The 19562-nt window shown below is 40.5% G+C and overlaps 1 protein-coding gene across 1 annotated transcript in view; it reads right to left on the reverse strand.

Annotated features, from left to right (window-relative positions):
* Window positions 1-19562, reverse strand: part of CCDC78 (coiled-coil domain containing 78) — a 739645-nt gene that overhangs the window by 138281 nt on the left and 581802 nt on the right. Inside the window, exon 17 of the mRNA XM_044089297.1 lies at window positions 3083-3294. Coding sequence (XP_043945232.1) covers window positions 3083-3294 — 212 coding nt within the window. The remainder of the gene's footprint in view (window positions 1-3082; window positions 3295-19562) is intronic.

Consider the following 19562-nt stretch of genomic DNA (forward strand, 5'->3'; position numbering starts at 1 on the left):
CTGTGAAAGATGGGAATTTACAGGCATTGTATACTGTAACTTTATCCTGTGAAGGAGGGAAACATATAGGCATTGTAAAGTGTAGTTGCACCCTGTGAATTAGGGGAATGTACAGGCACTGTATAATGTAGCAGTGCTCTATGACGGAGGGGAATGTACAGGCATTGTATAGTATAGTAACGCTCTGTGAAGGAGAGGAATGTACAGGCATTATAAAGGGTAGCAGTGCCCTGTGAAGGAAGGGAACATATAGACATTGTATAGTGTAGCTGCACCCTGTGAATGAGGGGAAAGTACAGGCATTGTATACTGTAGCAGTGCCCTGTAAAGGAGAGGAACATATTGCCATTGTATAGTGTAGCAACGCCCCGTGATGGAGTGGAATGTATAGGCATTGTATAGTATAGCAGTGCCCTGTGAAGGAGGGGAATGTATAGGCATCATAAAGGGTACCAGCTCCCTGTGACAGAGGGGAATGTACAGTTAGTGTGAAGGGTAGCAGTACCTGTGAAGGAGGGGAACGCCCTGTGATGGAGGGGAATGTATAGGCATTGTATAGTATAGCAGTGCCCTGTAAAGGAGAGGAACATATTGCCATTGTATAGTGTAGCAACGCCCTGTGATGGAGGGGAATGTATAGGCATTGTATAGTATAGCAATGCCCTGTGAAGGAGGGGAACTTATAGGCATTGTAAAGTGCAGTTGCACCTTGTGAATTAGGGAAATGTACAGGCACTGTATAATGTAGCAGTGCTCTATGACTGAGGGGAATGTACAGGCATTGTATAATATAGTAATGCCCTGTGAAGGAGAGGAATGTACAGGCATTATAAAGGGTAGCAGTGCCCTATGAAGGAGAGGAACATATTGCCATTGTATAGTGTAGCTGCAGCCTGTGAATGAGGGGAATGTATAGTCATTGTATACTGTAGCAGTGTCCTGTAAAGGAGAGGAACATATTGCTATTGTATAGTGTAGCAACGCCCTGTGATGGAGGGGAAAGTATAGGCATTGTATAGTATAGCAGTGCCCTGTGAAGGAGGGGAATGTACAGGCATCATAAAGGGTACCAGCTCCCTGTGACAGAGGGGAATGTACAGTTAGTGTGAAGGGTAGCAGTACCTGTGAAGGAGGGGAACATGTAGGCATTATATAGTGTAACAGTACCCTGTGAAGGAGGGGAACATGCAGTTATTGTAAAGGGTAGCAGTGCCCTGTAACGGAGGGGAATGTATAGGTATTGTAAAGTGTTAGCAGTACCCTGTGAAGAAGGGGAACATATAGGCAATGTAAAGTGTAGCAATTCCCTCTGAAGGAGGGGACTGTACAGTTATTGTAAAGTGTAGCACTGCCCTGTGAAGGAGGGGAATGTACGGGCATTGTAACATGTTTTCAGTGGTCTGGGAAGGAGGGGAACATATAGGCAATGTAAAGTGTAGCAGTGCTCTGTGAAGGAGCTAAATGTACAGTTATTGTAAAGTGTAGCAGTGACCTTTGAAGGAGGGGAATGTATGGGCATTGTGAAGTGTAGCCGTGCCCTGTGAAGGAGGGGAACATGCAGTTATTGTAAAGTGAGCAGTGCCCTGTGAAGGAGAGGAATGTACAGTTATTGTAAAGTGTAGCAGTGCCTTATGAAGGAGGGGAGCGTATGGGCATTGTAAGGTGTTAGCAGTACCGTGCAGAAGAGCAGAACATATAGTCATTGTAAAGTGTAGCAGTGGCCTGTGAAGGAGGGGAATGTACAGTTATTATAAAGTGTAGCAGCACTCCATGAAGGAGGGGGATGTATAGGGATTGAAATGTATAGCAGTGCCCTGTGAAGGAGGGGAACATACAGTTATTGTAAAGGGTAGTAGTGCCCTGTGAAGGAGGGGAAAGTACAGTTATTGTAAAGAGTAGAAGTGCTCTGTGAAGGAGGGGAACATACAAGCATTGTAAATTGTAGCAGCAGCTTGGGAAGGAGGAAAAATATAGGAATTGTAAAAGTATTAGTGGCCTTTGAAAGAGGGGAATGTATAGGTATTGTACACAATAACAGTGCCATGTGAAGGAGGGAAGAATGCAGGAATTGTAAACTGTAGCAATGCCCTGGAAGTGACAGGAATGTACAGGAATTGTAAAGTGTAGCAGTGCCCTAAGAAGGAGGGGCTCAATCAGGTATTTTAATGTGTTGTAGTGGGAAATGAAGTGGTCACTGTATAGACATCATAACGTGTGATAGTGTGTTATGAACAGAGCTACAGTTTTACAGTGGCCTTGTAAAGAGTAAATGTTTCAAATGAAAGGCTAATTCTACAGGAATGTATAGTGGTAACACTCAGGCGTGATCTGGTAGCTGCACTGACATTATAAGTATGGCACTGTGTAATAAATGGGGATGTGTAAAGATAGTAAAGATTGCAAGAGCAGCAACTGAAGGGGATTGTAGATGTATTTCACAATGTTGTATTGCTAGTGAAGGAATGAGAGATTGTTGTATAGCCATTGTAATGTATTGGAATCAATGCTGAATGGTGGTTGTACAGGTTTCTTAAAGTGTAGGAATGGCTAGTGACAGGGGTTGCAGAGGCATTGTAAAGTGCAGCACTGAATGTTTATCAGCACTCTACAAGCACTGAAGTATAGCAGTGGATGGTAAAGTGCAATGCACAGACACTGTAGCAGAAGCTACTGAAAAGGTTGTTAAAAAAAACATAAAATGCAGTAATGGTGGTTGGTGGCTGGTGTGAGGTTAGGGGTGGGGTTGTGCAATCTTTGAGAGTTATAAAACTGAATGTGACACTGGAGATCCTTGTCATCCAGGTCTTATTGCTCAGGGCATTCTGTGACAATGCACAGAGTGGCACCTACAAATTGGCCGTGATGGCAAGGATAAGACATCCGTTCTCTCAGCTAGCAAGGAGTGCACCTGTCCATTAGGTACTTACACAGTTCCCACATAAAATTTAGTCTTCCAGCCAAAACAAACTCTGTTCACCAAGAAGAAATGAACCAAGAGAAAGGCAAAAATAAAAGCAGAGTCAGCTTCTTATGAAAGGAAATAAAAGCAGGAGAGTTAATAGTGGATTAATAATTCTGTTACCTGTATGCAATCAAGAGATTTTCATGTCTTTTAGTCAGGTTCTGTAGACGCTTCTTGTAGCTTCTAGCTGCAGTGGCAAGCTGTTCTTCTCGTGACTTGTATGACGATCGAATATCTTTTAGCATGCTGTCCACAAAGCGCTTCATACGTGCTGTATCCACTGGAGCATGATTGGTACCATCTGGTCCCTTAGCTGTGCCATCTACATACTCCTGGTAGACATGATACACACCATTAATAAAGGAGGTAGTACTATATATGTGACAAGCATGGAATCCACAGAGGTTTGACATTAAGCTCTGGATTCAGATTATTGGCAAACAACAGTCTTCCTCATGTTGTCAAGACAGCCAGGTTACTTGCAAAAAAGTGAAAAATTTCACCAAGAACCACAACTCTTACACAATCACAAGATGGATAGTGACTGAGGCTAACATCCAAAATGCAGATGGACATATAAAAATAATCTCAAAATAGCAAAGCAAACAAAATTTATTAAGCGCTTTCGTTTTGGATCGTTCCAAGACTTCATCAGAATAACATAACAACATAATTCACTACTTAAATAGAATGTCTAGTTAATTAATCATTTAAATAATTGCTTAATCTTCTTTAAAAGCAAATACACAGATAAAAATAATTTAAAAAGATTGTAATATAAAACATACTTTTGTAGCTAAACAACAGCTATTTTATAAATATTATCTATTCAATGCTCTAAGTTTTAAAACAGGCAATATAGAAAGAGTTTAATTTACACCTGGTTCAGCCAGTTAATTTAACAATAGTTGCCATTTTAATTCACATAGATTAAGGCTAAGTTCCCACCACCCTCCTCTAATAGGTTTCTCTACCACTTCAAGAATCCCAAATCTATTTTTTTTTAAAAACAACACATACTACTGAATGTCTGTATAAAGCATTATTTACATTCTTTTGGGAAATTGCATAAATATGTTCATAAATACATTTTTAAACTGTCTTTCAGTCTTGCCTACATAATAATATTTACACACATCACATACAGCAAGATATACTAGATCTTTTGTCAAGCAATTCCCCTGTCTCAAAAATAAAGGTCTGGGCATATTAGGAAAACATACAAAAACTTCATCTAAAATATATTTACACTGAGAACAGCAGCCACATTTTGTAGTGCCCTTTTCAAAGGGTTTTATTCTCTGCAAATTGTGTTCAAACAAAAATTTCAAATTCTTACCCATTTTGTACACAAGATTTGGTTCATTCTCCAAGTTCTGTATGAACTCATTTGCCCTAAAAATCATCCAATATGTTCTCATTATGTCCTTCACTTCTCTTGAACCATCACCATAGGGAATAACCATGTTGTCACGAACTATTTGTAATGGGAATGTAGTCTTGAAACCAACATTTGTTTTACCTACACCTAATAAAGGTTTAAACCTGGTTTTAAAACTTAGAGCATTGAATAGATAATATTTATAAAATACCTGTTGTTTATCTACAAAAGTATGTTTTATATTACAATATTTCTTAATTATTTTATCTGTGTATTTGCTTTTTAAAGAAGATTAAGCAATTATTTAACTGATTAATTAATTAGACATTCTATTTAAGTAGTGAGTTATGTTGTTATGTTATTCTGATGAAGTCTTGGAATGGTCCAAGATGAAAGCGCTTAATACATTTTGTTTGCTGTGCTATTTTATAGGTTTATAGGTTCATAGGTAGGTACTAGGCTATTGGCCCTGGGGACTATATAAGCCTAGCAAAAAAGGTTCCCTGGCTTTTGCCACCCAAGAAAATTATTTTCCTGTGCCCCTGTCAAGCAGTGACACAGAAGTAATCCCCGGGGTGAATTTTCTATTTCCCATCCAGTTGTCAATATTTTTCTTAAAGAGGGCTAATGAGGAGCTTTGCTTGACATGAATGGGTAGTTTGTTCCAGAGTATGGGAAGTCTCTGGGACAGGAATCTATCCCTCCAGCATGTTCTGTTTATTTTGGTGACAAGGTTTAGGTCCCTGGATCATGTGGTTCAGAAAGACTGGTATTTCTTTAATTGTAGCATGTCCAGAAGCTCTGGGTTTGACATAGCTTTGTATGTTAGGCAGAGAGTGCCTCTGAGTAGGGTATATGTGATGGAGTAAAGCTGGAGTTTTTTGGAACGGTCTGCGTATGGCATCTGTTTGAGGCCGATAGTCCTCTTAGTGAGGTATTTCTGTGGCCTTTCCAATTGTTGTAGGTGTCTTGTGAGATACATGCCAAATGGGGCATTGTACTCTGTAATGGGTCTGATGAGGGATGAGTAGAGAGGAACAATGACCTCCTTTTTTCTAGAGGAGAACTCTTTTGTGATGAGGTGTGCCACATAGAAGGATTTCCTGACTACTGTGGCGATGTGGTTATCAAAGGAGAGACTACTGTCCACCTCTGTCCCAAGGTCTCTTATCACATTTTCAGTGTTTAGTGAGCTACTACCTATGGGGTAGTTCATGGGTACTGAGTTTTTCCCAAAGGGGATGACAATGCACTTCTTGGCATTGAGCCTGAGGCCATGACTTTGACACCAAGCATCTATCTCTGTGAGGCCCTTTTGTAGAATGTCTACATCATTAGGTGATTCTATTATGGCTTCTGTTTGCAATCATCTGTGAACTTTGTTAGCCAAAGACCTTCTGTGTTGGCCTACACTTCAGAGAAGTAGATACCGAACAGGAGAGGACCCAAGACTGAACCCTGTGGTACTCCACTAGTCACTGGTCTGAAGTTGGACTTGGAGTCGGCTACTTTTACTGTGTGGGTTCTGTTAGTGAGCCAGTTGGCCACCCATCTTGTGACATAGGGATTTATGCCTAGTTTAGTGAGTTTATCTATAATTACAGAGTGGGGGATGGTATCGAAAGCCTTGGCGAGGTCAAGATAGGCTGTGTGCACTACCTTGCCCCCATCTATGGCTCTAGTGACTGCTTCAAAGAAGTCAATCAGGTTTAGTAGACATGATCTACCTTTTACAAACCCAAGCTGAGTGGGGTCCAGGGTTTGGAGGTTACCTATGTCTTTGTTAATATAAGCTCCAAGACAATACATTCCATGGCCTTGCAGACCAGGCTCATCAGGCTAATGGGGTGGTAGTTTCCAGGATCTGTGGTGGCACCCCCTTTGTGGAATGGGATAACCGTTGCTGTGTGCCATTCAGTAGGCACATAACCTGAGGTGAGGCTATGATTGAACATGGTACTTAGATGGGGTGCCTGTTCGTGCAGTATGCAGCCTGGGATGTTGTCTGGTCCCATGGATGCTGTGTTCTTGGCTTTGAAGAGTGCGGTCTTTACTTGTTCATCCATGATTACAGGGGCTTTGCATTCTTCCAGTATTAAGACGGGCCCTTTGGAGGGTGAGAGGGGGGTAAAGTTAGCATTGAACCTATCTGCCAGGATGTTGGCAATATCAATTGGTTCTGTATATTTAGTGTCATTGTGTGCTGTAGCTCAGAGCAGATCTGAGTGTTGCCATTGAGATTCTTGACATAGCTGTAGAATGCTTTGTGGTTGTCTTTGGGATCAGTAGTGATTTTATTTTCATAACAGTCTTTGGAGGATTTTATGAGGGATCTCAGCTTCTTGCTGTGGCTGACCAGAGAGTTCCTCCAATCTTGGGATTTTACTCTTTTTTTTTTTTTTTGCAATAGCTTCTTCCTTCTGTTGTACAGTTTGTTTATGGCAGGGGACCACCAGATTGGCTTCCTTTATTTGGAGGATAGCGTCTTGGTTCTGTTGGGGATGGCATGATCCATGCACTCATATATGTGCTTATATAGTGCATTTGTGTAATTTCAGCAGTTGTAACTCTATTTTCCATCTGCATGGGTGTCATGAAGTTTGCCACTTCTGTCTTAAGAAGCATGAAGTTGGCTTTGGAGTAGTTTTTGATGGTGGTTTCTTAATAGGGGTGGGAGGTGGGATATGGATGTCTAGGGTGATTAGCTTGTGGTCGCATCTGACCAATGAGGAGTTGACCTCTGGCATGGAACACCAAAAAGAAAGAATTTTGAGATTATTTTTATATTTTTTTCTGCATTTTGGATGTTAGCTACAGTCACTGTCCATCTTGTGATTGTGTAAGAGGGCCAAGTTAGCCACACCGGTGATATAGAGGGATAAAACATTGAGTACAGCCAAGGAAAACCAAGTTTGATTAATGGGCTGATGGCATAGATGGGGAAGATGAACATGCCAATCCTAAGGGTTTGCCAGGCCAGTCCAGACCACTGCTCCCAACACAGCTACTGCCAGAGGGCAGGCATGGTGTCAGAAGAGTGGGGTTAGGTGCAGGAATGATGTGAGTTTGACCACCTAGCTGGAGAGAGTAGCCCTTTTTTGACTGCCTGAAGAAGCACAGACAAACTGATAGAGGGACGTAAGTGGTCCTGTGACTTAGGTGCCTAAGTCAGCACACAAAGGGAGGAGTTAGACCAATAAAAATATACATGTTATCATTGCTGGGATGCCAATGAGAGCTCCAAACACCCTCATTTCTGCCTGGATGATGGCCCTTTTTGGATATCTCTCACTCGAAGGAATCTAAGGGGAGCTCCTCACCACTAGGAATGAAAGGGCTTGAGACTGATAGGAGTGAACTGATGGTCAGTAAGCAGTGGGGAAGGGGGGACACAAAGGAAAAAAAGAAGAGAGGAGTTCTGCTGTGAAACATAATCAGTATTAAGTTAAAACTGGTTCTTGACAACAGCTTAATTTAGTAATGTAATAGACAGCCAGTATAAAAATAATTACATCACTTCATTCATCTGAAAGATAGCCAGTGTAAGAATAATTATATTACTTCATTCATCTGAAAGAGAGCCAGTATAAGAATAATTATATCACTTCATTCATGTGAAAGTTAGTGTAAGAATAATTACAAAGAGGAACAGACTATAGCCTTTCAAGCACTGTTCAAATACACCAGCTCCACACAAGCAGCTGCGCTCTTGTCATGTGATAGCTTCCCTTTCATGCTGCCAGTAGTCCCATCCCCTGCATCACTGCAGGATTGAAAACAAATACTGTAGCAAGCCATTCTTAGTATTAACAATCCTCCGCAAGAAATCATGCTGCAATACATCCTTCCTCCACTGACCTAACCATCCATTCATGCATGCATCCATTCAAAGCACAAATGACTTATTCATGTTACAAGGTGGTGAAGATTCTATTAAGTTCAAACTCAGCTACAAACAGTCTAAGCAATGTCTGCTCTTTTGTAATAATGGCATTGGAGATCTCTGTCATCCAATGTCTGCTCTTTTGTAATAATGGCATTGGAGATCTCTGTCATCCAATGTCTGCTCTTTTGTAATAATGGCATTGGAGATCTCTGTCATCCAATGTCTGCTCTTTGTAATAATGGCATTGGAGATCTCTGTCATCCAATGTCTGCTCTTTGTAATAATGGCATTGGAGATCTCTGTCATCCAATGTCTGCTCTTTGTAATAATGGCATTGGAGATCTCTGTCATCCAATGTCTGCTCTTTGTAATAATGGCATTGGAGATCCCTGTCATCCAATGTCTGCTCTTTGTAATAATGGCATTGGAGATCTCTGTCATCCAATGTCTGCTCTTTGTAATAATGGCATTGGAGATCTCTGTCATCCAATGTCTGCTCTTTGTAATAATGGCATTGGAGATCTCTGTCATCCAATGTCTGCTCTTTGTAATAATGGCATTGGAGATCTCTGTCATCCAATGTCTGCTCTTTGTAATAATGGCATTGGAGATCTCTGTCATCCAATGTCTGCTCTTTGTAATAATGGCATTGGAGATCTCTGTCATCCAATGTCTGCTCTTTGTAATAATGGCATTGGAGATCTCTGTCATCCAATGTCTGCTCTTTGTAATAATGGCATTGGAGATCTCTGTCATCCAATGTCTGCTCTTTTGTAATAATGGCATTGGAGATCTCTGTCATCCAATGTCTGCTCTTTTGTAATAATGGCATTGGAGATCTCTGTCATCCAATGTCTGCTCTTTTGTAATAATGGCATTGGAGATCTCTGTCATCCAATGTCTGCTTTTGAGAGTAAAAGACTGATTGTGAATAATACCAAAGCTAGCTCTATCCATCTGAAACTTCACAAAGGCTATCTTCTGCCTCTCCCTCAAATTAATTGATCCCTTATGGACATCTATCTACTAAGTTCAAACTTAAAACTATGTAAGAGATATCCTTGACCCATCCCTGTAATTTCACATTCTTGTGGATTTCACAGTTAAAAGTTCTTTCTGAACTAAAATATTTTATAAAGTGACTAGACTGTTCACTGCAGACTCACACTAAGCCATATGGGAAGAATCTACAGCTTATCAAGCTTGGTTTAAATACACTAAAATATACTCTAAAGATACAGTATGCAGTCTTCCATTAACACCTGACAGCTTTCAAAACATTGAAACTGTTTAAACCACTTTAAATGATTTTAGATTTTAGATTCATAGTCTGTTCACAGACTGCACTTGCAAATATTGGTCAAAACAACTAGCTTTTATCTTTCACTGACTTGGTTAGTCTCACCAGGCTAGTGGCCTCTTTTCAAGGGAGACTTGAGGTGGAATTTATACTACTAGGGGAAATTTGACCAGCTCATTTGGGAAATTTCCCTACTCTTTTTAATAGATGCTATAGGAGTTTTTACATCTACCTGAGCTACCACTAAGTCAAACTGATAGAGCTTCACTTTAACACATCATCTGAAGGACAACATACTTGGTAGTGTAGTACCCCATTTATGCTGCATTATAGTGTTAGCAATCCATCTGCCTGGAATGACAATAGAACCCATAGCCATCTGCACCAAAGGTGAGTGTCCTACCTGTTGCACCACTGACACTGCTGAAAGAACCTATGGCCTTCTGCTCCAAAGGTGAGTGTGCTACCTGTTGCACCACTGAAACTGCTAAAAGAACCTATGGCCTTCTGCTCCAAAGGTGAATGCGTTACCTGTAGCACCACTGACACTGCTGAAAGAACCTATGGCCTTCTGCTCCAAAGGCGAGTGTGCTACATGTAGCACCACTGACACTGCTAAAAGAACCTATTGCTTCTGCTCCAAAGGCGAGTGTGCTACCTGTAACACCAGTGACACTGCTAAAAGAACCTATGGCCTTCTGCTTCAAAGGCAAGTGTGTTACCTGTAACACCAGTGACATTGCTAAAAGAACCTATGGCCTTCTGCTTCAAAGGCAAGTGTGCTACCTGTTGCACCACTGACACTGCTAAAAGAACCTATGGCCTTCTGCTCCAAAGCGAGTGTGCTACCTGTTGCACCACTGACACTACTAAAAGAATCTATGGCCTTCTGTTCAAAAGGCGAGTGTGCTAGTTGCTACACCACTGACACTGCTAAAAGAATCTATGGCCTTCTGCTCCAAAGGTGATTGTGTGTGATACCTGTTGCACCACTGACACTGTCAAAAGAACCTATGGCCTTCTGCTCCAAAGGCGAATGCATTACCTGTAGCACCACTGACACTGCTAAAAGAACCTATGGCCTTCTGCTCCAAAGCGAGTGTGCTACCTGTTGCACCACTGACACTACTAAAAGAACCTATGGCCTTCTGTTCCAAAGGAGAGTGTGCTAGTTGCTACACCACTGACACTGCTAAAAGAACCTATGGCCTTCTGTTCCAAAAGCAAGTGTGCTACCTGTTGCACCACTGATACTGCTAAAAGAACCTATGGCCTTCTGCTTCAAAGGCAAGTGTGCTACCTATAGCACCAGTGACACTGCTAAAAGAAAGTATGGCCTTCTGCTCAAAAGGTGAGAGTGCTACCTGTTGCACCACTGAAACTGCTAAAAGAACCTATGGCCTTCTGCTCCAAAGTGAGTGTGCTACCTGTTGCACCACTGGCACTCTTAAAAGAACCTATGGCTTTCTGCTCCAAAGGTGAGTGTGCTACCTGTTGCACCACTGACACTGATAAAAGAACCTATGGCCTTCTGCTCCAAAGGCGAATGGGCTACCTACTGAGCTGCTGAGTCAGCTGTCATCCTATTATTGAAATAGCCACTCTAATTTTCTCCTAACTAATCTGTAATTTTTTGTATATGAATGCTTGTCTTCCACTTGTCAATACATTACTCTCTATTTTGTTAGAATGTACTTAAATTCCCAGCAGCTAAGTAAATATGCCTCACTACACTCTAGTTTGTTTTCTCAGCTACTGAAAGAGCCATTTTCCAACATATCTTCTGAATTCATACCTCTCAACATGCCTTCTGTGGAAGGTTGGGCACCAGGCTGGCAACTCGACACCGTAAAACTCCACTGCCAATCATGAGCGGACATGTGATCCACTGTGGCGACCCCTAACCGGGAAAAGCCAAAAGAAGAAGGAAGTCATACCTCTCAACCTCTTAGAGCAAGAAATCTGGACAAAACTATAAATAAAAGTTGGACAAAGGCCCAAAAATAGGGACATTTTTTAAATATTGCTCTTACAAACTTAGAACTTTGATAGACTTACAGGTTTTGCATTAGCATGAATTTTCCTGAAGGGTATGAAGTCTAAAACTCAAATGTCTGCCATTATTTTCTATTATCAATCTTTAATAATTTGCCACCGATTTGCCAGAAAACCACAATTTTATGAAAAATGGACCAAAAATATGAGACAAAAATCTGGGCAATCTGTACAGTTGAGAGGTCTGCAGTTTAAAATTCCCCCCTTCTGAAATATGGAACTTGTCTTTAGGAAACCATTATGGACTTATCTTACCCAAATTGTTTATCGCAACGTCACATATATTATTCTAGCACATTTAATCTGTTATAACTGTACCTTAAAATTAATTTTTGTCAAAGTTTTGGACTGTTAATTGCAACTTTACCATTATTTTAATCATATCTATCTTATAGGTTCATAAGGTCATAGGTAGGTACTAGGCTATTGGCCCTAGGGCCTATATAAGCCAAGCCAAATGGTACCCTGGCTTTTGCCACCCAAGAAAATTATTTTCCTGTGCCCCTGTCAAGCAGAGCCACAGAAGTGATCCCCGGGGTGAATTTCCTGTCTCCCATCCAATCAGCAAGATTTTTCTTGAAGAGTGCTAATGAGGAGCTTTGTTTGATATAGATAGGTAGTTTGTTCCAGAGTATGGAAAGTCTCTGGGACAGGAATCTACCCTCCAGCATGTTCTGTTTATTGTGATGACAAGGTTTAGGTCCCCAGAGTGTGTAGCTCGGAGGGATTGGGATTTCTTTACGTGGAGCATGTCCAACAGCTCTGGGTTTGACATAGCTTTGTATGTTAGGCAGAGATTGCCTCTGAGTAGGCGATATGTGACAGAGTAAAGCTGGAGTTTTTTGACACTGTCTGCATGGGGCATTTGTTTGAGGCCGGTAATCCTCTTTGTGAGGTATTTCTGTGGTCTTGCCAGTTGTTGTAGATGTCTTGTGAGGTACATACCAAAAGGGGCATTGTACTCTGTAATGGGTCTAATGATTGATGAGTAGAGGGGAACAATGACCTCTTTTTTCCTGAATGAGAAACCTTTTGTGATGAGATGTGCCACGTAGAAGGATTTCCTGACTACTGTGGCAATGTGATTATCAAAGGAGAGATTACTGTCCACCTGTGTCCTAAGGTCTCTTATCACACTTTCAGTGTTAAGTAGACTACCGCCTATGTGGTAGTTCATGGGTACAGAGTTTTTACCAAAAGGGATAACAATGCACTTTTTGGCATTGAGCTTGAGGCCATGGCTTTGACACCAGGCATCTGTCTCAGTGAGGCCCTTTTGTAGGATGTCCACATCGTTAGGAGTTTTGATTATGGCTCCTAGTTTGCAGTCATCTGCGAACTTTGTTAGCCACGACCTTCTGTGTTAGCCTGTACTTCAGAGAAGTAGATACCAAACAGGAGAAGACCTAGGACAGAACCCTGTGGTACTCCAATTGTCACTGGTCTGAAGTTGGATTTAGAGTCTGCTACTTTCACAGTGTGGGTTCTGTCAGTGAGCCAGGTGGCAACCTGTCTTGTGACATAGGGATTTATACCTAGTTTACTGAGTTTATCTTTAATACCAGAGTGGGGGATGGTGTCGAAAGCCTTGGCGAGATCTAGATAGGCTGTGTGAACCACCTTACCCTCATCTACAGCTTTGGTGACCACTTCAAAGAAGTCTATCAGGTTTAGAAGACTATGATCTGCCTTTTACAAACCTGAACTGGGTAGGATCCAGAGTTTGGAGATTACCAATGTTATTGTTTATAAGTTCCATGATGATATGTTCCATAGCCTTGCAGAACAGGCTCATTAGGCTAATGGGGTGGTAGTTCCCGGGGTCCGTGGTGGCTCCCCCTTTGTGGAGTGGGATAACCGTTGCTGTGTGCCATTCAGTGGGCACAAAGCCTGAGGTGAGGCTATGCTTGAACATGGTACCTAGGTGGGGTTTCAGTTCATTCTGTAGTTCATGTAGAACGCAGCTTGGGATGTTGTCAGGTCCCATGGATGCTGTGTTCTTGGCTTTGGAGAGTGTGTTTTTTACCTGTATAGCCGTGATTACAGGAACTTTGCATTCTTCTCTTACAGAGATGGGCCCTTTAGGGGATGAGAGAGGGGTAAAGTTAGCACTGAACCTATCTGCCAGGATGCTGGCAATATCAGTTGGTTCTGTATATATAGTGCCATTGTGCTGTAACTCAGAGCAGATCTGAGTGTTGCCATTGAGATTCTTGACATAGCTATAGAATGCTTTGTGGTTGTCTTTAGAATCAGTGGCGATTTTGTTTTCGTAACTAGCTTTGGAGGACTTTATGAGAGATCTCAGCTTCTTACTGAGGCTGACCACGGAGTTCCTCCAATCATGGGATTTTACTCTTTTTTGCAACAGTTTCTTTCTTCTGTTGTAAAATTTGTTAATAGCAGGGGACCACCAGATTGGCTTCCTTTTTTTTTTGGAGGATAGCATCTTGGTTCTGTTAGGGATTGCATGATCCATGTACTCATGTAGGTGCTTATAAAGTGCAATTGTATAGGATTCAGCAGTCGTACCTCTATTGGCCATCAGCATGGGTGTCGTGAGGTTTACCACTTCTGTCTTAAGAAGCGTGAAGTTGGCTTTGGAGAAATTTTTTACGGTGGTTTCTCTAATGGGGGTGTGGGGGTGGGATATGGATGTCTAGGGTGATTTGCTTGTGGTCAGATCTGACCAACAAGGAACTGACCTCTGGTGTGGAATGCCAGTTGCCTATGTTGGTAATGACCAGGTCTAGGATATTGCTGCCCCTGGTGGGGGTGTGGATAAGTTGATCCAAAGCATTGGAATTTATGAATTCCAGAAAACGTTGAGCACAAGAGTTGGTACATGAGTAGTTTTCCCAGTTAATGGTGGGGTAGTTGAAATCTCCCATTATTAGGGTGTTAGGTTGTACCCTAATATTTTCCAGTGTATCAAGAAATGAGGAGTCGGAATCCTGGGGCATGGTGGGGGATCTGTAGCAAACTACAATTTGGATTGTTGTCTTGCCCAGAGTTAGTTGCACTTGGATAATCTTGTATGCATTATGCAGAGCAACTAGCCTGGAGGTGTGGATATCCTTAATGAATATGGACACGCCTCCACCCTTAGTGCTTTGGTCGAGGTTAGGTGGCCGAAAGGTGGGGTATGAATTATAGCCTGGTAATGCAGGGGTGGTCTCTAGATCCTTGAACCAGGTCTCTGTCACTGCACAGATGTCGATGTTCTCCATTTTAAGGAATGCGTGAGTGCATTTTGAGGTTTAGACTTCTAGCATTAAGTAGCATTACCCTCAGATTTTGCTTGCTTGTGTCTGTTATGGTAGTGAATCTGTCAACTGAATCTTGCCTAAAAAAGGCACTATAGGATGGCAAGAGCCTTAGCCAGTATTCAGAATCCCAAGGGCGACAGGTGCAGGCCATCTCTGGCAAAGCATCGTGGTTTGTCGATCATGTCATCCCAGGCAGAAGGATACTGGATCCCCTTAGAATGACACCAGAAGCTTAGCCAATTGTTGAAGTCAATCATTTTGTCTTTGTCATTTTGTCTTTGTACTGTGGTATCATTCTGGGTGATTGCAGGATACTACTTAGAGTTAGGGTCATACCTACCTGGGCTACAAGATCAGATAGCTTCTCCATGTCTCTTTTCATATAGTCCAGGGAGGTACGTCTCAGGTCATTCACACCAACATGGACAATGACAGTCATATTTGTACTTGTTGTGGAGTGAGTGGTGGATCCTGGCACCTGACAGACAGCTGACAGTAACTTTCTCCTTGTTTAGTCTGGTGAGTGGAGCATCAGTGTGCTTGACTATAGAGTCACCTATGACTAGAGTGTTGGGTACGTTGTTATGCCTTATGGGCTGTGGTTGAGTGGCACACTGAGTTGTGGGCTATGTGTCATTTGGATTGTGTTGGGGGGTGGAGGTTGCTTGCGTTTCTGCTTTGGAGGTTCCTGTTGCTTGGGTAGATTTTGTTTGAGAGCCTGAGAATGTAGGTGTGCATTTTGTGTTTCTTTGTGTGTGTTTTGGTGGTGTAGGTTTTGAGGGACTATGTAATGAGTGTGGTGTGGTGCAAGTGTTTACCTTCTCCTTTTGACTGTCTAGTCCAGTCTTGGGTGAAGAGAGCCTTGCTTCCAGTTTGGCTATATAAGTGCATCTCTCACAGGCTGTAGTGTTAGGTGGTAGGAGGAGAGGGTTGTCTGTGTACATGAGGCAATTGCTGCATTGCTCCAAGATACCCAGATTCATCAGGTAGACAGGAGAAAACACCGGGAGCTGACACTTAGACATGCCTGGATGGGTGCTTATTTATTAAGTACTAAAAACTGCTTTCCTCTAGACAAGTGAGGAAATTTGAGTGCTGTAGTAATTTGTAGCTTATTTAGTGCTTACAATGAGTTTTGAACAAGTGCTGAGCTCAAAGAAACAGATTTGAGTGCTGAAACTAGAAAAATGGCTAGTTCTAAGAAACAAAACTAAGCTAGAAGGCTTCCCTCCAACATAGAAAGGCTTGGGGGCTCAGAAGCTTCCAAACAGTCCTGGATACAGCAAATCTGTATCTGGACTAGTTGACTTACAGGAAAGGCAGGAAACAAGCTTAGAAAATATTTTTTTTTCCATCTATAGTTAGACAGATATAAATATAGCTGTCATTTACTTGGTTGACAATACAAATTGGTGACAAAAATTGAAAGACAACACAAATATGTGACTGCACATTTGTGTGGATCACATTTGGTTGAATTCAAGCTTTTTACAATGTAGGTATGTAGGAGTGTGCAGAAAAATGAATGTTTGACTGAAAAGGTGGTGTTTGCTAGAATATGCACAATTCCCCCTTTAACTACCTTACTTACTTATTTAATGAATGAACAAACTAAATAAAAATAAATAAATAAATCCATCCATCTATTGTATCCTTCCCAACTTCTTATTAAGATCACACCTGACAGAGTCATCCATCCACCAAACTCTACTGATCCCAGGCTATAGTCTTTCTCTCCTTCTCCTTACTGTCATTACATCTGAAATATATTACTGGATTTAAAGATTTAGCATTTCTCTATACAGAATTGTTCAATTCAGCTTGGAAAAGGTTATCTTACAAAATGCTGCTATTGCTGTTTTAAAAAAGGGAACTTTTTTATTATTATAAGTTATATAGTCATGATTCTACCAAGGATCACCTAATACTGCCTAACCTCTGTATATTAATTCTTAACTAACGATGTTCTATTCTGTTCGTATCTACTTATTCATCTCTGAAGACAGTTAAACATTTACCTACATACAAGTGGTATGCTTCTGGAATACATATATCTGTTAAGAAAGGTAAAATATGTTCTTGTATAATATTGTATGCATTTAGGAGAAAGTGTTGTAATTCATAAAATTATTTGTTAGATTGTTTTTTAAGTGGAGCTTTTCTCCCCAGGCCTCCGCTGAAAATGGACCTGTGTCCAGTCGGACTTTCACGGTCAACAAATGCAAAATAAAAATAAAAATAAAAATGAATAAATACTGTAGGGCCCCTATAAAATTCAGACATGCAATGAGGTTATGGTAATCTCTCATTTGGTATAATATCGCTTATCCTTTTCCTTTTGTTTATGATTGATTAGCCTCTATTACAGTGATGGTGGACCTATGACATGCGTATCAAAGGTGACATGCCACGACGTTTTGGGTGACACACCAGTGTTCACCAACACCTGAGTTACCAAAGAAACTGAATGAACAAAAATACAAGAAATATGTGACCCTCCACTTAATCTATTAAAACTCAGCTACATAAAATGTCATTAATTAATGTTAATCAAATCAAATGTAGTGTGCTCCATATTTTTTTTCAGTTCAATTCAAAATTACTTTTAGAAATAGTAAAATACGTAGCAGCACACTTGATTGGACTGTATTTTTTTAAATAAATGTATATGTAAATAATTGTTTCTCTTTTGTTTGCAGGGTGGGGGGCTAACACACCAGCAGAATAAAGACAGGCATTTTCTAAATTTTTGACACGCTGAGACCAAAAGGCTCACCATCACTGCTCTATTATTTAAGTTATTACTTTCAGCACTTATTATTATTATTATTATCATTATCATTATTTTATTTAAGTTATTACTTTCAGCACTTATTATTATTATTATTATTATTATTATTATTATTATTATTATTTAACATTCACTTTTTGGCAGTCCTAGTGAATTATGCCACAGTATCCTACACTCTTGCTGTTTTCTCCTGTTCTTATTTAATCTTTGCCTCTAATGTCCCATTCATCCAGGGAGATACCTATGTAAGAAATATGCAGAGGGTTATTGGCACCTTCATATTTCATAGCAGAGGTGAGTGCAGATATGATCTTCCAAAGCTCTGTGAGACAGTGTACACTGTTTAAGTCATTAGTGCAGAGAAAGAACTGATGCACTTCCCTATGCTAGCTGCATTCTCAGATGCTTCCCCCTGTGACCTTCACTGGGGGCAGTCTAGAAATGCTAACTATACGAGCTCTCACATAAAGAAAGGTAATCTGGCCATTAGCTGTTAAAATTCATAATTCACTTGTTAACATACTGGTTAAGCAACAGGATACAACAAGTCAGGATTAGAAATTTTATTTAATTTTAACTGGCTGCTGTGTTTGTCACCACCGTGTTTTACTTTTTAACCCTGGGATTTGTACAGAGTATGGTGACTTTATTCTCAACAGTGAAGGTTTTGTTGTTGTGCTTATTCATTTTATTTGTTTTCTGGGGCAGAGCACTGATCTCTATGGACCTTTTTCAGACTCGGCCCAGGAACAGTTTTTGGCTTTCATAAATGCAAGCAGTCTTGTGGAAATGTGTTTCGTAAAAATCAGTCAAATATTATATATATATATATATATATATATATATATATATAATCAATTTGCTGTAAACAAAATAATTCTGTTGCAGTGAGCAGCTATTAAAGGAGAAGGGATGGTGGGATCATTACCAAAGTGTGACATACTTAAAGATACTTGTTTGCCTTTAATTAAACTATTCTGTGACTTGTTTCACTCTGTATACACAGCACAGTAATGCAGCAGAACAATGCATACAATGTCTTGGAGTAGCACTAATGTAGAGATAACAAGATGACTGTTCACTGAGTTACCAAATCAAATACGGATTATTTTTCCAGTGCAGAAGATGAATTTCTTAAGCAGGTTACTGGTAACTGCATACAGGCCAGCTGCAACAATTAGGTAAATTAAACCTAATTCCATGCATCAACAACTCTCTTTGTGAAATTGCTTTCTCTCATTACCTCCGAGCATCCTCTCCTCTGTCTTCAACTGATGCCCCCTTGTTTTGTACACCTTATCTTTAGAAAGATGCTTTCTTCCTACTTTAATGCCAATGCAGTATATAAATACTTCTATCCTGTTTCATCTCTCTCCTCCCTTTCCTTCATGGTGTTCATATTAACTTCCTTGGTTTATTTTATGTCTTCTGATGTAGACAATGCACCACTTTTTGCTCTTTACACAGTTTTCATTCTGACAATTGCTTTGCAAAAATGAAATCATTACAGTACTCCAACCATGATCCCACTGGCTGTTAGTAAAACTGAATATTAATTTTCTCCAGAGTATACCTCTCCCTATGCATTCTATAATCTTTATTGGTCTTCTTCTACCATCTTGTTTGTATGCTAATATATTTTCACTTTGTTATGTAAACAATGGACAAAACAATTAAGACAGCTAAGAGCTTCATTAACTGGTTCCAGTATTTGTGTAGTAAAAGATGGTGAAATACCTAAAAATCTGTATTGTTTACAATCATTACACGACTTAAGTTCCTCTAGGCTTCCCCATGTTAACTTCTTATTCTTTAGGCAGTTCAGACAAAACCTGCCTAATTTCTGACTCACAAGCATTTTGAAATACTTCAAAGTTTTCATTTAGGGAGGGTTGCAATTACTATTTTTTTTTAAAAC

This window comes from Protopterus annectens, chromosome 12.part0 (assembly GCF_019279795.1).
Source record: "Protopterus annectens isolate FY-2018-M chromosome 12.part0, PAN1.0, whole genome shotgun sequence".
Lineage (NCBI taxonomy): Eukaryota > Metazoa > Chordata > Ceratodontiformes > Protopteridae > Protopterus > Protopterus annectens.